This window comes from Neolamprologus multifasciatus, chromosome 13, assembly GCF_963576455.1.
Source record: "Neolamprologus multifasciatus chromosome 13, fNeoMul1.2, whole genome shotgun sequence".
NCBI classification, from domain to species: Eukaryota; Metazoa; Chordata; class Actinopteri; order Cichliformes; family Cichlidae; genus Neolamprologus; species Neolamprologus multifasciatus.
The window spans coordinates 19,694,713-19,714,634 of record NC_140451.1 but is presented as its reverse complement, the minus strand read 5'-3'; the positions used below and the strand labels follow the sequence as shown (position 1 = coordinate 19,714,634).

Genomic DNA, 19,922 nt, shown 5'->3' with positions numbered 1-19,922 from the left:
AATTGGCACTGCATTAAGATTTACACCATGTCTAAATGAAAGGAAATTAAAAACATGACATGACAAGTGATTATTTCTGAAGTCACTCGAAAAAGACAAGGAGTGAAAGGAACAACAAAGAAAGGAGAGAAGGGAAAAATAAAGAAGAGGAGCGGTTACATTTTCCTCTGCAGGGTGGAGAGAGCCAAGCCTCCTAGTTAAAGAGGAATTATTCCACCCTGCCATTACGGAGAGCTTATCTCCCCACTAAATCACCACCTCCACACAGAGGGACTGTCTCTTCAACAGGCAACCCACCATTTAGACCTAAAACTCCAAGCTCGAGTGATGGGAGTTGCTTTGAGGCAGGGAGAGACAGGCAGAGGACAAAAGAGAGCAATGGCGACTTATCACATCAGCGTGGTTATGAGCTACTGAATCTAACAAGCTGCCAAGGCCAGATGTCATTCATAATAGAGTGAGGGTCTGCTCTGGGCGTCGTGCATATTTAGCGAGCTTAGTACAGTGTACATGACCTTGTTTTCACCTCACAGCCCCCTGTGTTAAAACCTCTGCCAACACTATCACACACCCACAACTTGCCCGCCATACTCCTCTCGCTTTACCTCTTTATGGCCCTCCTCTTTACAGAGCTCCGCACGCCCTCGGTCCTCATACAAATTTAAATAGCATTCTGATGGCATCTGTCTCTACTACTATCCATTAAGTTGTTTTGTTGACTTCACTAATGGAGAACATGAGGTGCAGATGTCAAGCGTGCAGACAACCCAGCCAACAAAAACAGAAGAATATAAAGACAAGGTCTCCGTCTCATTACACCTCTCTTTATTTCATCTTTCTATTCATTCCTGTTGAATGAATAGAAAGATGAAACTAAAGCCTTCAGTTTGTTCTGGAGGTGCTAACAGCTACCTGGTTGAGACAAGTTAAGGTCAGCTACTTAAAGATTCTTCTTTAAAGCCTTTCTCACTCTCTTCCGTCTTTTGTTCCTAATATTAAAGAATGCCATGTTTCTATTCTCTGGTATCTTTAACATGATTGCAACTTTACTTAAGAATGAGAGAATCCTGAAACCAGCAAGATTACTGAGATAGTTAAGCTTTGGGAAATGGTACTTTTAAGAGTGATGGGAGATCTTCTGGCTCTTATGGCTCCCAAATGGCTCTTCAATCAAAACCTTCGATTTTAGCCTAATTTATTAATTATAAATATTTTGTATGCTGGGAAACTTTTTTTAACGCATCATTTTGACACAAGTCTTATTTTTGTGAATTCAATACTGCTATGGGAGAACATACATGGGGCTTAAGGCCTGCAGTCTACAATATCCTCGAAATGCGTCGTTACTTCACTTTTTCCTTGCGTTTAAATCCGGCTCCCTGTCTCTCTGTTGCTGTGTTCCAGATACCTTGGAGTTGCGTCACTCCCTAGTTAGCACGTTCCAGATACAGTGAGGGAAAATTTATTTTGGTTCTTAGGAACTTAGAGCCATTCAGGTATCACTAGCAACACAGTATAATACTTATTTTTATGCTCTTAAAAAACACAATCGTGGATAAAGCCTGATCTGTCACATTTAGTGAGTTACAAATACACAACAGTGGCAAAACAGGTTCAAAGTTTACCATTTTAGTACTGTTTATGTTCAGTGCTGCCATCTTGGATCGCTAACTCAGGTTATGTTGGTCTGCTCCAACTTTCCGGGAAATCCAAAGTGACGTGGTGTTCCACAAAAAAATCATCTAAGGGAACAAGAAAATTTGTACCCGGTCTGTACGACTACCCTCGCTGTCTTCCGAACTGATGCCCCCCTTCCTTCTTTTACATAATGGTATAATCTAAGTCTGAAACTGCAGTTCCACAAATGGCCACTTGAGGCTCAAAAAACATCATAAAATGCCCAAATTTTACAGCACAATTAAACGTTTTTACGTTTCTGTACCAGCCTGACATTTAAAGTGTTTTGGTTCTTATTCCTATATAAATGTCACCATTCATGAAAAGTATGGAGTCAGGTGGGTCTTGACACAGTTCACGAAGCCTTTTTCCACCCGACGATCAAGTGATCATTCCTGCTGTACATCTTTGAGGTACACCGTCTAAGCTGCACGTGTAGCCGGTGACCTGTAATGTAAATTCTCTGCAGACAAATCAGCATAGTCACAGGTGAAAAGCTAGTGGGCCATTTAAAAAAGCTAGAATGAGTTTACAATATATAACCCAAGCATGGCCACTTCTGGCTCCAACCCCCTACCCCCCAAAAAACCAAACAAACCACATGGTAACCTAAAGGCTTCACAACACTCATCCACTAAACAACGGGTTACTCACAGTGGCTACATCTAGCTTTAAACAGTGAGATTACCCTATTTCTGCTGAATAGCTACACTGTCAGGGCTACTTGATAATGTGCTGACAGTTTACAGTTGGGTAAAAAAGTATAGAGATTGTAGCTGATGGAGAAAGTGTTCCTGAAACTACTTTCTCGAGGCATCAGTCTGACAGTCTTTCACAACAATAACATCATAAACTGCTGTTTTTACCTGCATCGAAGAGTCAGCTCTCAGTTACGTCGTGCTGCGCTTTTAAATAGTTCCATCATCAAATTCTTTCGAAAGCATTTAATAGAGGATCTCCTTGTCCTTGACTTGCAGCTGGTGAGCCCACAGATATTCAGCAAATGAGTTTATCTAAGCTAATCTCACCATCTGAGACTTTCTAAAAAGCATTCAAAAAGCTGACAGAGAGTCAAGCGCTTCTTCCTAATACATGACTAAAACCACAGTTGCTGATCTGCCTGACTAATATCTGTAGACAACGGTGACATTCAAGCCTCTGGGGCTCATCTGAAGTTACTATTCTGTTCTAACAAGTTTCAGTGGATTCTCCGGCCTTAAACAGAGCCTCCTCCTGAGCACATAGACTGCTCTGCAGGGAGAGCTGGACATAAGCTGAAGCTCTCGTGAACCCGTTCCAACCATCTCTGTTTCTTAGAAGGTGGGACTTTTAATTGAATAATGCCCAGAGACATATGGGTCCTCCTCACTCAAGCTGTATTTAATGCTATATGGCTGACTGATAGCAGAAGCCCTGGCTCATTCTCACCTCACCTCAGCCCCTCTGGGAGCAGAAGGGAGGGAGAATAAGCCCTGGTAACAGGCTGCAAGGCCCATTAACTAATGACAGAGTGTATGTACAAGTCCTTTTTACAAGGAAACCCAAATGCTAATTACTATGAACTCTGGCAGTGCTGTGTGTGTGTAAGCATCTGCGTGTGCGGTAAAAGCCTTCTGCTACTGAGCATATCATTTCCCTTAGAAATCCTGACAGATTGCTAATACTTTAAAAGTATCCGCCCTAATATAATTGAGTTAGCCGCAAGACAGCGACCCCACTTTGTTGATAAACACCTGACCTGTTCTGAAATATGAAGCCGGTGCTCTGCCACATATAAGCGCAAGGTATTCAACTTTCAGCAAAGATGTTGAAGGCAACAGCAAAAGAGTGCTGCTGTGCCGTGGCCCTAAATCACTGTACTAAGTGTACTATTGTGTGGTTAAAGATTTAAAGAGTGAACACAGCGAAGCAGCCCTGTGTCTGAGCATGCCAAGTGCAGAGGTAAAGTGAACTTCCACCCACTCAAACGACTATTTCAGAGGATGACATCTGCATTAAAAGAGGAACAGAGTTCACCACGCATTTAATACAGCGTAATTATAGTGTGTATAAATAAAAGTAAATTAAAAAACAAAACAGGCAGGCCATTTTGGCGGGTGCAAGCACTGGCATATTACACATTTCATAAAAATGACTGAAGATGTGAAGTCGCTTTAAATATGATCAATACGCAAACATTAAGAAAAGAAGCTGGGCAAAACTGCCCCACCACAGGGTTTGTTTTTTTTTCATTTTCAGCAGAAGAACGTAAAGACAGCATCAGCTGAGGTGCAATATCAAAAGTATATTATGGCAGCCATGTTTCCAAAATGGAATTAAAACAGTAGAAATCAAAAGAAAAGAGAATGAGCTGATGTCTAAATACCGTGAACTACGACTAAAAGAAAGTACTGTTGAGTTTTCAAAGCCTGTATGAGAAGAGTGCTCCGGAGCCCTTTCCCTTTTCTTTTTTTTTTAAAGCTTGCATGGCAACTGAAATTCAGTGCAAGAGAAGTGCACCTGTTTCCTCTTAAGACTGCAGTTACAGCCATGACTGCACTGTGATACCATGATACTGATATGGAATATCTATTACTGACACAGTATCACGTAGCAGCTGGAGGGCTTGGCTGTTTTTGCATACATATTTAAGGGTTAGCTGCGTTCAAGAAAGCTGCTAAAAGGAGATGTTACATAAGACTTTCTGAGCCTCATTAGTTTGGATGGCAACACAAAGAACAGCTGAAGGAGTTTTATGAAGTAGAAACAGGTAGAGATTTCTTGCTACTCGTACTCCTCTTTGTACGATTCTGACAGAAGAAGCAACTGCAAAGTATAAACTCGGTTAAATAGCTTAATGAGGTTGGTTTGCACAAAAGCTCAAACACGTTTGAGCCACATTCAGCAAAAGCATTGTCCTAATTGTGGAGGATTTAATCAGTTTAATCTTCAGCAGGAATGCACATCCCTCATACTGTACACTCTCACATCAAGCCTGATCCTAAAATTACCACAAAAAAAAAGAAGAAAAAAAGCCTCTGTCACAAGTCGCGGCACGCTTTGATAGAGACATGTAACACCGAACATGCAGCTCTACTGTAGTTTTTATTGATAACAAAACACACACACACAAAAAGAAAATACTACATGAAAAATTACACTTTCTGAGCATGAACACTGCGGCACTAGACAAAGAAGCCTTCTGAGACAATGTGTGGGATGATAAAAAAGAAAAAAAAAGAAGCAATTTATAATAGATATAAAAAGCAGAGGTCTGTAAAACACTGGCAGGTAGAATTATGCTGTGTGGGTACAAAATATTATGCAAAATACAAATATGGAGGGGATATAAAATCCTGTGGATAAAAAAAAAATCATGCTTTTTGCCGAAGTGTAATGGAAGCCATTTAAGCAGTCAATGATATCCCCCTTCCTGCCCCCTCTCTGTTAAGCCAACTTCTTCCAAGAGAAGAGCATATCAAATGGGCTTTAGTCTCAACAGCTTGGAGGCAGAACAACTCAAACATGCCCTGCAGAGAGAAAGCTCTATGTCAAAAAATCACAGTCGACCAAAACCAAGCCTTTAGTTTAACGTTCACACAAATCACAGTGTTCCAGATCTTCTAGCTTGAAAGTGCCTCGTTTTGTTTGGATTTTTCAAAAAGACTTGATTATTGCTTTTTGTTAATTTGAACTGAAAAGCAAAGCGACTTCCTCATCGGGAAGACTTCCATCCTCAACCTCTGGCTGTACACCAGATATGAGGACAGAGGGGGGGGTGGAGGATGGATGGAAGGATGCTAGACAAGAGGACAGGTGGAGATGGAGGGAGTAGGCAGATCCCCTCCTCCCCTGGATGTGTGTGTGTGGGTCACAAGCCAAAAGAGATGCTGCAGCCCAAAAGGGAGGGTAGCTCTACCTGAATCACTCTGACATCTCCTGCAGGTGCTGGTTTCTGTGGGGTTCAAATTACACATTTTTAAATGTGGCAGAGTTATGAGAATCAGAATAAACACCAAACATAATGCAGTATGACGGCTAGATCTGAGCAGAAGGTTGAAAGTGCTGGAGGATCTCCGTGCTGCCACCAAAAACACTCTTTATTATGTTTTTAATGTATCCATTTGCAGGTAAGCTAAGCTTGACTGAGACTCCCTGCAAAGATTCACATTTCCTGCCATAGTATTTATTGCAGATTTAAATGGTCGCTCTAATGCAATAGATATTTTCATTATGTGTGCCATATATATTATATTAAACTACAAAAGCCAAGCCAATCCTTTGTATATAACACATATGCACCCTAAAATGCTCGTTCAGTAAAATCAAAATATACGTTTTGGTTAATCTACAGATTATTTACTGCTTGTTTAACCAACCTATTTCAAGTCCAAAACCTTGAAATAGCTGGTTTACAGGGACATGCAACTTAAATAGTTGCGGACTCGTTTTGCTTCCCTTAAATCTTTCGTGCGGGGAAATCTTCATGCTTGCTTTGGTTACATTTGCTATAACTGGGAGTATGAAAATCAGGTGACTTGCATCAGATGCAACAGAGCATGTCCTCCATAAACTTCTCAGCCCTGGGGGGTCACCAGCATCCATCCATGATCACACAGCCACAATCCACAATAAAACAAAATGCACTGTTGCACTCAAAGGAATCTGGAAACAAGCATGCTCGCATACAAGGACAGAAAAGCAGCTAAAGTAAATATGAAATCTGCGGTCTGTGCTGGTGAGCAAACAAACACATTCGGTCTCTTGGCGTCGGGGAAGATGTGCTTAAACAGTAAAGCACCTCGAATAGCTCGAAAGAACATCAGAGAGGAGCAAGCTGTGAATGAACTGCTCTTATCAGCCACGTGCAGCTCGCCACCACTGGAGGGAACGAGCAAATATCACATGCTTAATTATAACTAGACACGCTACTTGTCTCAACTTCCACAATGAGTCTTTCATCTCACACTGTTGTTGCTTCAATGAAATCATTAGGGTGAAAAACACAATCAGAAATTCTGAGATTTCCCGCGGCTGCTCTTTCATAATCTAAGACAATGATTAAAAAGTGATGAAATTCCAGCTACGGAAGCTGGGTTTTTGGGGGGGTTTTTGCATATGAATCAGTAAACAGCGATTTCACGAGGAGCGGCCATGAGAGGCCATCAGCACACCTCGACTAGATGGGGGAAGTCACCGCCAAGAATGGAGAATTTCACTGTTTCCTGAAACACTTCCTGCTGTCCTGCATCGGCTTGTCCTGCCAGAAATCCCTTGCTCAGATTCTCCAGTCATAAATCGAACGCAGTTTCGCTCGGGCCACACTTGCTCGTGGTGGGTGGAGTGACACATGTAAGGCATGGTGATGATTCACAGAAAAGAAAAAAAAATGGCAAAACAAACTGCAAAAACAAAGTAGGCCACACACACACACACACACACACACACACACACACACAAACACATCCAGTTCAAATGTCAGGAATGAGTCACTAAACAGCCTGATGGGAAGTACTCAGAGTGCACTCACTGGAGTTCACCAAAGTGTGTGGAGTAAGTGATACAAACAAAGCGCTGGAGTCAGAGAGAAAGGAGGAAGGCTAGAGGGGGAGAGCGGCTGCATGTGGCTGCGAGGTTGAGGATGCAGACGGTTTCAGTGGTTTACACCCTGCTCAGGCTAACAGGAAGTGCTGCAGCGCCACTACCGCTAGCTGGAAGTCATATTGTGCCATAATATAAATATGTATATTTCTTTTCTTTTTTTTAACCACCGGTCAGTGAATGGTTACGATATTGTTTACAAGAGCCATTTGCTAATTAACTTGTCAGTTTTAAGGTTAGATTAAACACTGATTGAATACCCTGCAGCGTCCTCATGTTTTTATTGCCTGGCTGCCCTTTGCTCATTCAAATTCTGTTACCCTTTAAAAGACGCACAGCTGACAACACGGCGGACATTAAACACTTTTCAGCATCACTGAAAGACTGAAAGAAAAAAAGAAAAACTAAATCAGGCCTTTCTGTGCACTCATCCAACTGCATTGTCCTTCCATGACTACACTCTACACCCCCCTCCTTCCTCCTCTCCCTTCTTCTCTCCTAATGAGTGGACAAGCAGACAGGCTCTGGCTCCAAGCACAGGTCAACTACTTAAAAAAAGAATCCACAATGGAAAAGTGGGTCATCTTTTCCTGACTGAAAGAGGGACACTGACGCACGTAGTCCTAACACCAACATGAGCACGACCCTTCTTACATTTCATAAATCTGAAGGATTTTACTAGCTATACGATGCTGCATAGCCACCAGGGCTCATAAAATCATAGTGTAGCACTGTAGCATTTCTATAATTGTAATGCTAAACTGACAGCCCTAAATCCTAACTCAAGATAAAACTTAAAACAACCTAAGTGTAATGCACTGTGAAGTGTGTGTTTGCACACACGAAACAGGCAGTCAGTGTAACCCCTATGACAGAACAGCATGTAGGTCAACCTGTGGTCAGCTGATCTCTTCTGATCCTCTCTGGTGTGTTACACTACTACAAAGCTAGAAGCCCGTATTATTAAGCCTGAAATGCACAAATGTCAAGGCACAGCTGAAATGATTATTCCTATTTTAAATGTACTAAAATAACATACTTTAAAGAAACACTGCAGCTAATTGTTGCTTTTTCTTCTTGTATCAATCATAGATCAAAAGCAGTTGCTCAACTGGCCTCTGCTAACCCCCTGATCATCCGCTATGCATACAAACACACTCGCTTAATACGCCAAATAGTTCTGTGCTAGAGAGGCACGTGGAGGGGGGAGCACACACACACACAGACACACACACACTCTCTCTGACACTTACCCAGAGCCGGGCAAAGTCCCTGCACATCTCATCTCATTCCCTTCATAGCGCAGAGAAAAGACTCAAGTGTCACAAATGCTCCTATTTCTGCAGAGGCCAGTGGCAACTCTCAAAGCGTTTTGCTGCTTCCAAGCCTCCTGTGCCTGTGCCTTATCACTCTCACTCTCTGCACAGATCTCTCACTCTGCTCACTCTTTTCTTACTTCCTCTGTCTTCTCCTGTCTTTCTCCCTTCTCTCCCTCTCGCTCTCTTTTCGCTTTCTTCCTCCTTCCTTGCTCTCTGATCTGTCTTTTTCCCTTGTCCAGCGTCTGCACAATGCACATCAATTATTCAGAGGCAGTCTCCCAGTTTCTCCAGCTTATCCAATCAGAGCAAGGCTCTGCACTAATGGGCTCCTGCTGTACCTGCTACCGGCTCCAACACACTCTTGAGACAGCAGAGAGGAGGAGGGGGGGTGGATAGACAAGAGGGAGCAGTGGAGGAGGGAGGATGAGAGGAAGAGATAAAGACAGCGAGGCGACGCAGACAAACAGGACTAGCGATAGAGACGGCAAGATATTTGCAGCGCTTCTCACCTCAGTTGTAAGGTGCCGTTATTGATGTGTAGGCTCTAACTCTCCATTGCTCTGTCTCTCTAAGTTGTTACACAGTTCACTGACGAACACACACATGCATGATCCAGAAATGTGACTGCCATTTGTCAGGAAGGGCAAAGAAAACCAGAAGAAAAAAAACAAAACAAAAAACCCCTGCAAGCTCAGATTGCAAACTTGCATAAATGGGTGGAGCTTAAAACGCTGGCTGGAAGCCTACACACGAGGGAGGAAGTGGGAGAAGAAAAAAAGATCAATCTTTTCAAAGACAGACAAGAAGTAAGTTATCGGGCTTATCAGAGAGGGGGACTCCTGCCCGCAGGACAATAAAATCTGACAGCGGCCACTTTGCGCATCCAGCTAAGAAGACACGCCAGAGACTAGCAGAATATCTGAAGCAGATGAATAAAAATGCGAGGCACACAAGGGTGAATCTGAGTTCATTGTCTTTGCGCGCCCACCTCTTAATAATGAACAGGAAAGACCTAACCTGACATTGTTCTCACTGCCCTTACCTAAATGCTAAGATGGGGCCGCACAGTCAAATAAAGAAGAGGGAAAAGCCCACGGGCCTCGTGACAGCTGAATAAAGTTTTTCTTTTGTGTGGTTTTTGTGCAGCGTACGCAGTCATTAACAGTTTCACAAATGTCCCACGCATAATCGAAACGCACAGACACAACAGAGGCATTGTTGGCCAGAAATATAACTTTAAAAGGGTGTGTCGAAAGCCCCTGGGGGGGAGATGATGGTGGGGGTGGGGGTGTTGGCTGAGGTCCTGAGATGTGGGTGCCAGATCAGTCAACCCTGAACAAAAGGAGGATTTAAATCATTTGCTCATCCGGTTTTGACAAGAACAAAGTCTTCTGTGTGTGTGTGTGTTGAGTACAACTGCACTGTCCTGTCAGCTGGGATATTACTAAAATGAATTCGCTTGTAACTGTATAAACCAAACCAATTAAGGAGTGTGTGATAGAGGGCCCAATCAGCCAGAGGCAGCAAATGCAGCTTCCATAATAAGTGTTTCCCCGTGAGTTTTATTTCTATAAAATTAATAGTAAAGTTCTGAAGGTAGTTTTGGGGGTTGCAAAGGGGTTTCATCATCTAAAACGAACCACTGGAGAGTGTCAGAAGAGAGGCACGTCTGCTAAAAATAAACCCAGTTTCCTGTTAATAATTCAGAGCCCTGCACTTACTCAGCAGTAATTAAATATAAAAGTCTGTAAGGTTGATTGGGTCAGTAACAAAGGATGCCTACACCTTCCTCTAGTTGTACATACACATGCACGACTTAAAGATGGAAAGAAAGACGGGCCGAGAAAATCAATCAGGTGAAAGTAAATTGAAGCAGATAAGTGGAAGACATGTCAGATTGTTGTAGGCTAAGAGAAGAAAGACAAGGGTTTGTGTCTACGCACAGGCGCTCACACGGCGTGCCTACACAGAGGCTAATAGGAGGACTCATTTTCTTGCAGTTCTTGTTAAAGTGAGGGAGTTTACTGGCTAGTGAAGTGTGTGTTTTCACAGGACATGGGGGTGAGTTACAGCCACACCCTGGAAGTTTTCTGTCACTGTTGACACAGCACAGTGGCTGTTTTCCTGATCTGAGCTCTGAGCATGCTCCGCTGACTGACAGAGAAACACCAGCTTTGCCAATAAATTTCATAAATGTCAGATGCGAGTGGGTGGAAGGGACTCCACCAGCCACCTCGAACAAAGCCTTCTCATCATTGTTTCCTCTTTTTTTTCTCAAATACTCGTTGTTAACCAGCTGAAGCAGGGAAACTAACCTAACATGCAAAACACAGTGCAACACACTGATCACTTGTGTAGATATTCGTAGATCTAAAATCGCCCACTACACCAATGATAATGTTAGTAGTTAGTTTATGCTCTGCTATGCAGACATATCCATTAAAGCCCAACAGTTATAGGACTTTTAAAACGGATACTGATATTTGGTGATTTTTAAACTAACCGATAGTTTGATATATTAGCTGATATTTTTTTTCTTTCAGACACACTAAACATAAACAGATTTCATTAACATTTGCTATGCGTAGTTACTTATTTACTTGTTTACGCTCGTGGTTGTGTTTATGGCATCGCTAACATGTGTCGTGGAAGCTTCAAAGCGCCCTCTGGTGGGCAAACAATGCAACGTCAACATTCGTAACATGGTTGAAGGGTGTTTCTCCCACCTCGTCTTTGTATATAAATTTTCATTTATCTGCTGTTATAAGTGCAGACACAGACAGATTAATATCAGCCAGTAATCTCTACCTACCTATACATTTGTAAGTAACCTATCTTAATAAGAAGCATATCTCTTTAGCATGCATTTGATTAATCCAGACAAAGCAGGTATGCGTCACCATGGCAACCAAGTGACCATAGCTTTAAAACGTTGTATTTTAATCCAAGGCACAATCTTTTTCTAAACCCAACCTCACAGTTTTAGACCATAGCTCTAACCCAGTAGTTTTAATGTCCAAACTTATTCAGGAAACTATTTTTAAATAATAACTTACTATTTTACAAACTTTTGTGAGACTTTTGTGAGACTGCAAGTGTATCTCTGTGAAACAGACAAACAGAGAGGAGAGAAAGGAGAGGAGACACAGGTCATGTGAAGATGATGTACTTGAGTTTATGACTTGTTATGCACAGCTTTCCAACAAGTGCACATCCATCTAAATTCTCTGGTTGAGATGAAAGCTTTGTTTAGTTCTAACCTTGAGCACCTTGCCATTGTCCCGTGTTCTCCTGGCAACGGTGGTTCTTGTTTTTGTGTTTTCCCCTCCGCTGACTGGAAAAGCACCTTTTCTGTTTTACTGACTTCTCCTTTCACAAACTAAGCAGGAGGAAAAAACCTACTGCTTAAAACTTCAGCACCGGGAACCAGTATTGTGAGCGAGACTTGCTAGTACAGGAGAGCAGGCTACGGGAAAGCTGCTGAAGGAGGGGGTGGGGACTAGTTTGCAAAATCATATATATATTTATAGCATTAGTGTTAAGTCTATGCCATGTTAAGGCCTGGAAAAAATGTTAAATATGTCATTTTAATGTATGCAGATAAGGTTTTACAGTTCGAATCATTGTTTGGATAGGGACTTTAACCTTCTGTGTAAATTACAATAACTCGAGATTCCAGTCTAAATAACTATTACGTCTTTGAGTTAGACAAAGGGAGAACAAGCAGCAACCTGTGTGTATCTTAAACATTAAAGCTAAAAAAGCTACCATTCCAGGGAGGAGCCGCCTCTAATCCAGGGCATGTCGAGTCACGCTGGAAACATATACACATTCAAAACAATCCAAGTCACACTTCAGATGTAATCCAAGTACAAACAACAGGAGGAGATATTGTCAAGGAGATGAGGTGACAAGCTGATAACTGCAGATAACTAAAGCTGATCTTGGTGACAATTTGTGAAGCTTTTCCTTCATAAAAGGAAGATAACTAACTGTTTATGAGTTTGTATTCAGAGTAGCAAATTCACTGAAAAAGGCAGCAGAAAAAGCCTAGACAGATTATGTGGTTAATCTAATTTCTTATGTGTTGTGTTTTGTGCATTTGTAAGGTGGAAAGGGCGCCTCTATCATCTAATGAACCTCTGAGGTGTAAGCGTATTTGTGCTAGACTACAGATTATTGGGTGTAAAACATAAACACAGATTTACTTAAGTTTATTTTTCTTTAAACCTGAGCTTATAGCATGCCTACTCCAAAAAAAATAAAATAAACATGGAGCAAAGCATCAGTGCTAACAATCCTACTATGCTAACAGCAGTAATGCTGTGTATCTTTGCTGGTTCTGAGAGTTAACAGTGCTAATGCTACGTTGCCTAACAGCAGATAGGTCTCTTCTCTGGCTGATTCCAGATTAGAGCAACATACTAATCCCCCAGGCTTCACTGCAGGGTCACAATCTCCAGACAGCTCATCGTCAGCTGCCTGCTGTTGCTGAAAATCTTTCTACTTCACTCGACAGATCTCACAGTCAGCAGTTTATACTTTCATACTGTGCAACTATGCCTTTGTACTTTGTTCGTGGGTTCAATTACTTGCAACACACTTAATTGAGACACACAAAAGAGTTGATGTAAATATTAAAATGCAAAATGAGCCTTCTTGGAAACCTAAACGTTTAGTGATTAGTCTCTAATATGTTCACTCAGCATTTATTTGCATTCATTCTACAGTCATTTGTGGCTGCAGTTTAAAAAAAACCCACACAAATATAATTTTAGATGTTTTTGTTGAACTGCTCAAATGGAGGGTGGGGGTAATTGTTTTATCAATTTCCTATTTGACTGATGCTTTCAAAGAAAGTGTCAGTGTGATTGATCTGCAGTCTGCCTCCATCCCTGAGGAGCCTACAGATAGCATCCCAGACTCCTTGGCCCTTGTCTGGGCTCTCAGGTGTCAGATTCACAGGCTTCTGTCGCCATGCAGACTCCAAGAACATTGTGCAGGAGCTGCACAATTAGACACACACGCATGCATAAATGCACGTACATACACACGCGCACGCAAGGCAGGTGAAAACACACAAACAGCCAACACTTCCCTGCATCTCTTTCTGAGCGCATGGATGTATCTTTGATTTCATGCACACATCTTGTCTCCGCTGTCATCCCCTTGTCTGGCTTCTCAGACAGACGTCCTTGTAAGGGAGCTAAGACGGACGCTCAGTGAGTAAGATCTGCCCTGAGTCATATCTGCTTCCCACCCCAGCAGCCTGTCTGCCCTGTTTAATGGCTGGCTGCATCATATCTCACATCCCTCCCCCAACCCCGCATAATTACACTATAGTACCCATTTGTCTCCTGTACATAAACAGCTCTTCCTGAAACCCTCGTGCTGTCTTCTATTAGATCCCAGAACCATCAGCAGGCCTGAAGATGATTCTGACTGTCAGTCGGGCCCAGCCCAGCCCAGCCAGGCAGCCTGCCAGCCAGTCCGTGCCATGGCCTGGACAACAATCATATTATCCCAACGCAGGAACACAGAGAGAGACAGAGAGAGAGAGAGAGAAACACAACAATCAATAATGTACAATGACGTCTGTCTGACCACTTAAGTTCCTCCCAACAAGATGCTTCCCGCCACAACTGAAAGCTGATATTCACCCTTAGCAAATGTTCATATCACGGACACTTTGGACAAAAAAACAAAGCAGAAACTCCCTTCTGCACATTTAACTGCAACACATTTAACTGTAGCCTGTATGAGGAATTATGGGATAAGATTTCAAAAACCGTTACTGACATAAGTGCAGTTCCTGTTTTCCGACAAATGACACACGTTTAACTTGTCAGAAAAACAAAGAAACCAGACAAAATATTTGACTCTTATTATTCCTACTCATGCAACCGCCGAATAAAGGTTTATCTGTGCTCTGACTGGCTTGACAACAGCTTTGTCAGGTTTCTGTCAGGCAGAGCGAGTGGTCCAGCACACATCAGCGACACCTCTCCAGCCATCCATCTCTTTCTCTCTCTCTCCTCTCTCTCCCGCCTCTGCATGTTTCACTTTGACAAATGTACAAGAACAGGCAGCTCCTGCAGGACTGTGGGAGGCGGAGAGGCGGGGAGGGGAGGTATGGATTGGGGGAAATTGGATTTGATAGATAAATGTCTGAGGATAGCATTACTGCTCACTCTTTCTCTTTTGGCTTCATGTGTATGTGCGTGTAGGCTGCACGCACGCAGTGCGGAAACACTGTTGAGTGGACTCTTTTTCTCAGGCTACCTCTCAGACGGCTCATCTCAATAGCACATCAATGTTTAATGGGAACTAAAAATAACTTCACATTATAATGCTCCATGGACTTTTTGTGTGATGTTTGTGGTTGCTGGTAGAAATCAACCAACCACAGATTCATGGTGACTTTAACAGACATTTATTTTCTTTTTATTTATTAAAACTATAGTTATTTAATTAATAAGCTAAACTGTCTGTTAGCATAAGACTTTAAATTTTGATTTTATGATATGTGACTTGTTTTGTATATAAAGAAAAGTTGTTGTTTTTTTAAGTGATGGGTCTTACCTGCAGATTTAGGAGTGAATTTGTCCCTGTTGGCAGCACATACAGCCAGCAGCCTGTAGCCCAGGTCCAAGTCAAACCCCTGCTGAGCAGCAACGCGACTCACCACCTGAAAGAGCAGCGGATTGTGAGTATAGCTGCTGTCTATTTATCAAAAGTCCCCAAGTTGAATTTCTAAATATTCTCGACTGCTGAATTTATTAACTGTGCTCATATTTTGAGCCACTTTTGTAAATAAACTTCATTTCTCTTCAGAAAGAGTGAACGCTCACACACAAATACACACACGAAAAGACAGACAGTAAGATTAATGTGGAGTCTGAAGTCTGGATCGCTCCAATGATCCACAGTTGGGACAAGTTTGATGACTGTATCCTCCTCTAAGAGAGGCGAGAGTGCCAAACCACAGTCACTCTGCAGAAGGAGCAGAGCTTATGAAGGGTCACCTGAAACAAGTCTGCACTGACCAGGAAGTGAACTGGCCAGAGCATGACACCCAGCCAGCCGGACCGTGAGTCAGATGTCCAAACAGATGAGGAAAATGTGGGACTTTTTCATAGTGCTAGTAACTTTTTACTTTTTTATGAGATTATACTGAAAAGTGCAGGCTTTGTTGAATCTATATGCAACAGAGGAAATACTATGTAATTCTGACTGCGCAGAGCCCAATATAAACACACATTCACTAGGAGTTCCCCTGTACTCGCTACCAGGCATCCACCACCCAACTAAAAAAATCAATCAATAAATTAAAAGATCACAAGGTGATGGTGCATTACCAGCTGCTGGCTGGATATTACATTGCCCCAGATGTTCTATGAGTGGCTCAAATGAAAACAGGAAGGTATGCAGTTCCAGGGGATGTCCAGACTAACCTCTGGATAGTCTCCAGAACTGTCTGCTCTGAAAGCACCTGAAATAATAGATATTGGGGTATATTTCTGTCGATTCAAGCTTCAGTTAGCGGGTAAATATGTCTAAGTTTTTCTAATCCATCTACTATTAAAACACAAAATTGGAATAGTTTGCACGTTTCTATCCAGTTATACTTTTACTGCTCTGCCAGTGTGTTTAGGATTATTGCCATGCTGAAAGATGAGGATCTTTGCTGCAATCAGAGGATCTCCAGATGGTAATGCATGGTAAATCAAAATCAGACTTTTCCATCATTTTAACAAGAACCCAAACACCACTGGGTGAAATGCAGCGCAAAGCCATGACAGAGCCTCCACCGTGTTTAACAGATGCCTGTATACGCTCACTGCTGCACCTCTCTTCCAGTTTCCTCCATATATATTGATATAAAATTTCAAATTTGAGTTTGTCGCTCCATCAGACTGATTTTAGAACAGTCTTATCTAAAGTGGCATATCTCAGCCTGAAGAATGGCTTCTTGACAGTCGCCCTTCCACTGAGACCATTTATAATGAGGTTTCGGTGAACAGTAGATGGATGAACTGAAGGAGCAAATACATCTATCAGGTGGCAGGTTTTAAACTAACAGGTTTTTGGGAATCATCTTATTGGTGCAAAAATACTTTATGCCTGCTAAGCTGTGTTAACTTTAAACAAAAAAGGGAACAAATGATGTGTTTTTGCAACAGGATGCTAGTAACAAGGTGCCAAAAGCTACAACTTAAAACTGTTTTTTTGCTAAGTCGCCTGTTATATGTAGACACAACACTGATTCATCCTGTGAGTTAGGTTCCTTTTTTATGCTTGAATGATTCATAGGCCAGTGTTACAGGGGTAAGCACACTAAAAACCTTCCTCTTAAAATAATTATTTATAATGAGTAGACTTAAAATGAGTCAAAAAGCAGCCAATGTCCAAAGAAAGAAAGAAAATAAGTTTCACTTTAAACAATTAGAAGCAAGTCTGGCTCCTTGGAAGCAAAACACAAAAAAAGAGAGGTGGCTCGACACTTGTGCACAATACTGTAAAAAGCTTGGGAGGTGAAAAAAGAGAGAAAACTGGTGAAATGATGTCAATAATAGGGTTTATTTGATTGTTCCATTCAGGAGAATAAAATATGCAATTCTACACTTCCAGTGCAACTTGCATTATATCCATCTGAAGTTGCTCAGGACACATCAGGATTAAGCAAACTATTCTGACAAACGGTCAAATCGTGTTGTTGTCAATGGCTTAATTTCCTGCGTGAGTGAGTCTGCCCTACAGTTTATACAAGGCAGGCAGCCAGTTACAGAGGCTAGCATAGATTCAACATGGATTTAACAGTGTTTCACCTCATAAGCCTTTTTCAGCTTAATCTCCCTCTGAGGATGTGCATCCAAGCACATATTTCTGTCAATATGAAAACAGCGCTGTGAGAGGTGCTGAAAGGGTTAGTAGACCACTCACTTTCTTGTTTATCTATTTGCCAAAGAGAAAAGGAATCAGTTTTGTAGTTTATTTTTAACTGCTGTTGAAGTCATTTGTGAAAGACTGCTCCTTGTGAACTACGTGGGAGAATTTAGAAAACTGTGGAATCATATACAAAAATAATACATATGTCTGCATCCACTACATTACCGCCCACACATTTTGCATAAATATAAAGAAACAAACAAAACACAAAAACACTACACCTGTCATGTAAAGTGATTCTAACAGTGGAATACTTGTTATTTGCGTCATCTCTTCCTGATTCTAAAGCCCCCGGGGAACAGACGATGTCCTCCACATGGAGCATGCGTTCAATTAACAGTCATGTTTAAATTTCTCTTTGGATCTCTGATACACAACCGGCACAAAGACAAAATCCTGAAAGAATGCACAGACTTGTTGCGTGTTCTAATTCTCCAGATAAGCAGCAGTTTGCTCTAAGTCTGACGAAACAATTTAGCTGATGGAAACCGCACCATGCTGAGAGGGATCTCAGTGGGGGGCTCGATTGTATAGCTCCTTATCGGCCTTTAAGAGGCTTTTATTGTGATTTACACATTAATGAGCGTTTGTCTGTTTGCTCACGTGAACGCTTGGGCTGGGAACAGCGTTCTTTCAGTGCTGCAAAGGCTTATCTTTGCAATAAACACGTGAAACACGCAGATCTTTGCTCTAAGGGCTCGCACACATGGCTGCGCATGTAAGTACGTGTGTGAGAGTTTTGTACACACCTGGTGAGAGCCAGCTCTCTGGCCCTGTGCCCAGATCGATGAACAGCAGCTAGCGAACTGAAAGGCGATAGCCAGAGGTGACTGGGTAGTTACAAACCTCTTCATACCTCTTCTGTGTATGTGTGTGGTTTTGTGTGTGCACAGCACAATGTAGCAGCAGCTGACGACAACTTCTGTCAAGAGCCTAAGCAGCTAGATCACCTCTGGATCCAAATTACAACGTGCTATTAACAGCTTTGTAAAACAATCTGAAATATCTACACGAATATTACATGAAACTTGTGTATATACGATCCTAAACGTTGGCTAATAGCCTCAGAGGTGGACACATCCTTATCCAAATCTAATTACTGTTTTCCTTGTCTTCAAAAAAGTACCTGAAAAACTCAACAAAAACCATAATTAGTGTTTGCGTACCGTCAGACATCCCATGAGACTTTGCTCGAAAGGTCGCTGGAAGGCCCGGGGATCTCCACACCAGTCGAGCAGCTCTGTGGCCGCTGAGTGGAAGTTGGCTGGGTTCTGTAAGTGCTGTGCAAACAGACAGAAAGGAGACTGCTATTAGAGACAATGGGAAATAATGAGTGTTATTTTTTTCGCATTAAGTACAAATTGGAAAAACACTGAACCCAAGTAGTTTTGCAGCCTTGTTCTCCCCCCTTAAACTGCCTTGATTTAATGTCTTGTGTTTCTCCGCAACCCTGTGAGGACCTTGACTCTTTCCAATATACGCCCACTCAGGGCTCAGCCGCAATGTGGGAAGAAGATCACACCCATATCAACAATGATGCCAGTGTTTCTTGTTAATCTCTCTTGGCAACACCCATCCCTCACCCCCATGACCCACACAGCAACCAAATCTTTCCCTCCAATTCTCCTTCTCTCACTTCCCCTCATTCTCTGCCTGTTCTCAGTGTAACAGAGCCCAGGCACCATTACTCCACTGGCTGACTTGGCTGTGCACAAAGAAAACAACCTTGGTCCTGGCAGCTATGTGTGCAGACTCAATACGAGCCGTTGGTGTGTTGTCTAATCTCTTTGAGTCTCTGTCTGTCTCTCTCGCTTGTTCACTGAGGCCTGAAACAGTTGAGTCTTTTCTTCCCAGTGTCTGAAGGCTACTGAGGCTGGCAGGACACAATAAGCGGTTTTAAAATTGGGCTCCCTTTCTTCACGGCTCAGGAGGTTAATAGCTCTGAAATGGCGCAGAGCTGCAGCTCGTTCACTCGGCGAGATTGAGCCCACTTGAAAGCATTTATTATTCTCATCTAGAGCTGAAGCGTTATGTTTTGTGTGCTCTTGGAAAGAAGGTAGAACTATTGTCTTTAGGGGGCAGCAGAGGTGAGCATTTCTGAAAGGGCAGCTTTCTGGCAACATGTGACAAAAGGGACTCCTCGTTGCAAATGCGACGTGTCAGGCCGGTGCCCGCCCACTGAGAAAATCTCTGAGAGCGTCCAACGATATCATGGGCTTCAAGAGAGGCCTTGAGTGACTCATCTTTTGTGATGTGAAGATTAGGCTTTATAGAGTTAGTTGTAGACTCTCACAGGAGTCTGACTGATGACGAAGAAAAGCAGAAAGAGTGAGAGAAAGTGAGAGATGCTCTCGTCGAGGTTCAGTGAGAGGGAGGAGAGGAGCCTGCTCTAGATGA

At 42.4% G+C, this 19,922-nt stretch overlaps 1 protein-coding gene across 8 annotated transcripts in view; it reads right to left on the bottom strand.

The window, feature by feature from the left end:
- The window catches only part of zmiz1a (zinc finger, MIZ-type containing 1a), a 108,959-nt gene that overhangs the window by 9,512 nt on the left and 79,525 nt on the right, over positions 1 to 19,922 (bottom strand). For 5 of the 8 annotated variants that reach the window (XM_085182190.1, XM_085182188.1, XM_085182189.1 and 2 more), the window contains 3 exons: positions 18,692 to 18,805; positions 15,159 to 15,264; positions 5,576 to 5,611 (listed from right to left, as the gene is read on the bottom strand). In XM_085182190.1, coding sequence (XP_085038316.1) covers positions 5,576 to 5,611; positions 15,159 to 15,264; positions 18,692 to 18,805 — 256 coding nt within the window. Of the gene's footprint in view, positions 1 to 5,575; positions 5,612 to 8,510; positions 15,265 to 18,691; positions 18,806 to 19,922 lie in introns of those variants that run through there. The other 3 variants (XM_085182191.1, XM_085182193.1, XM_085182194.1) reach the window with 3 other exon arrangements.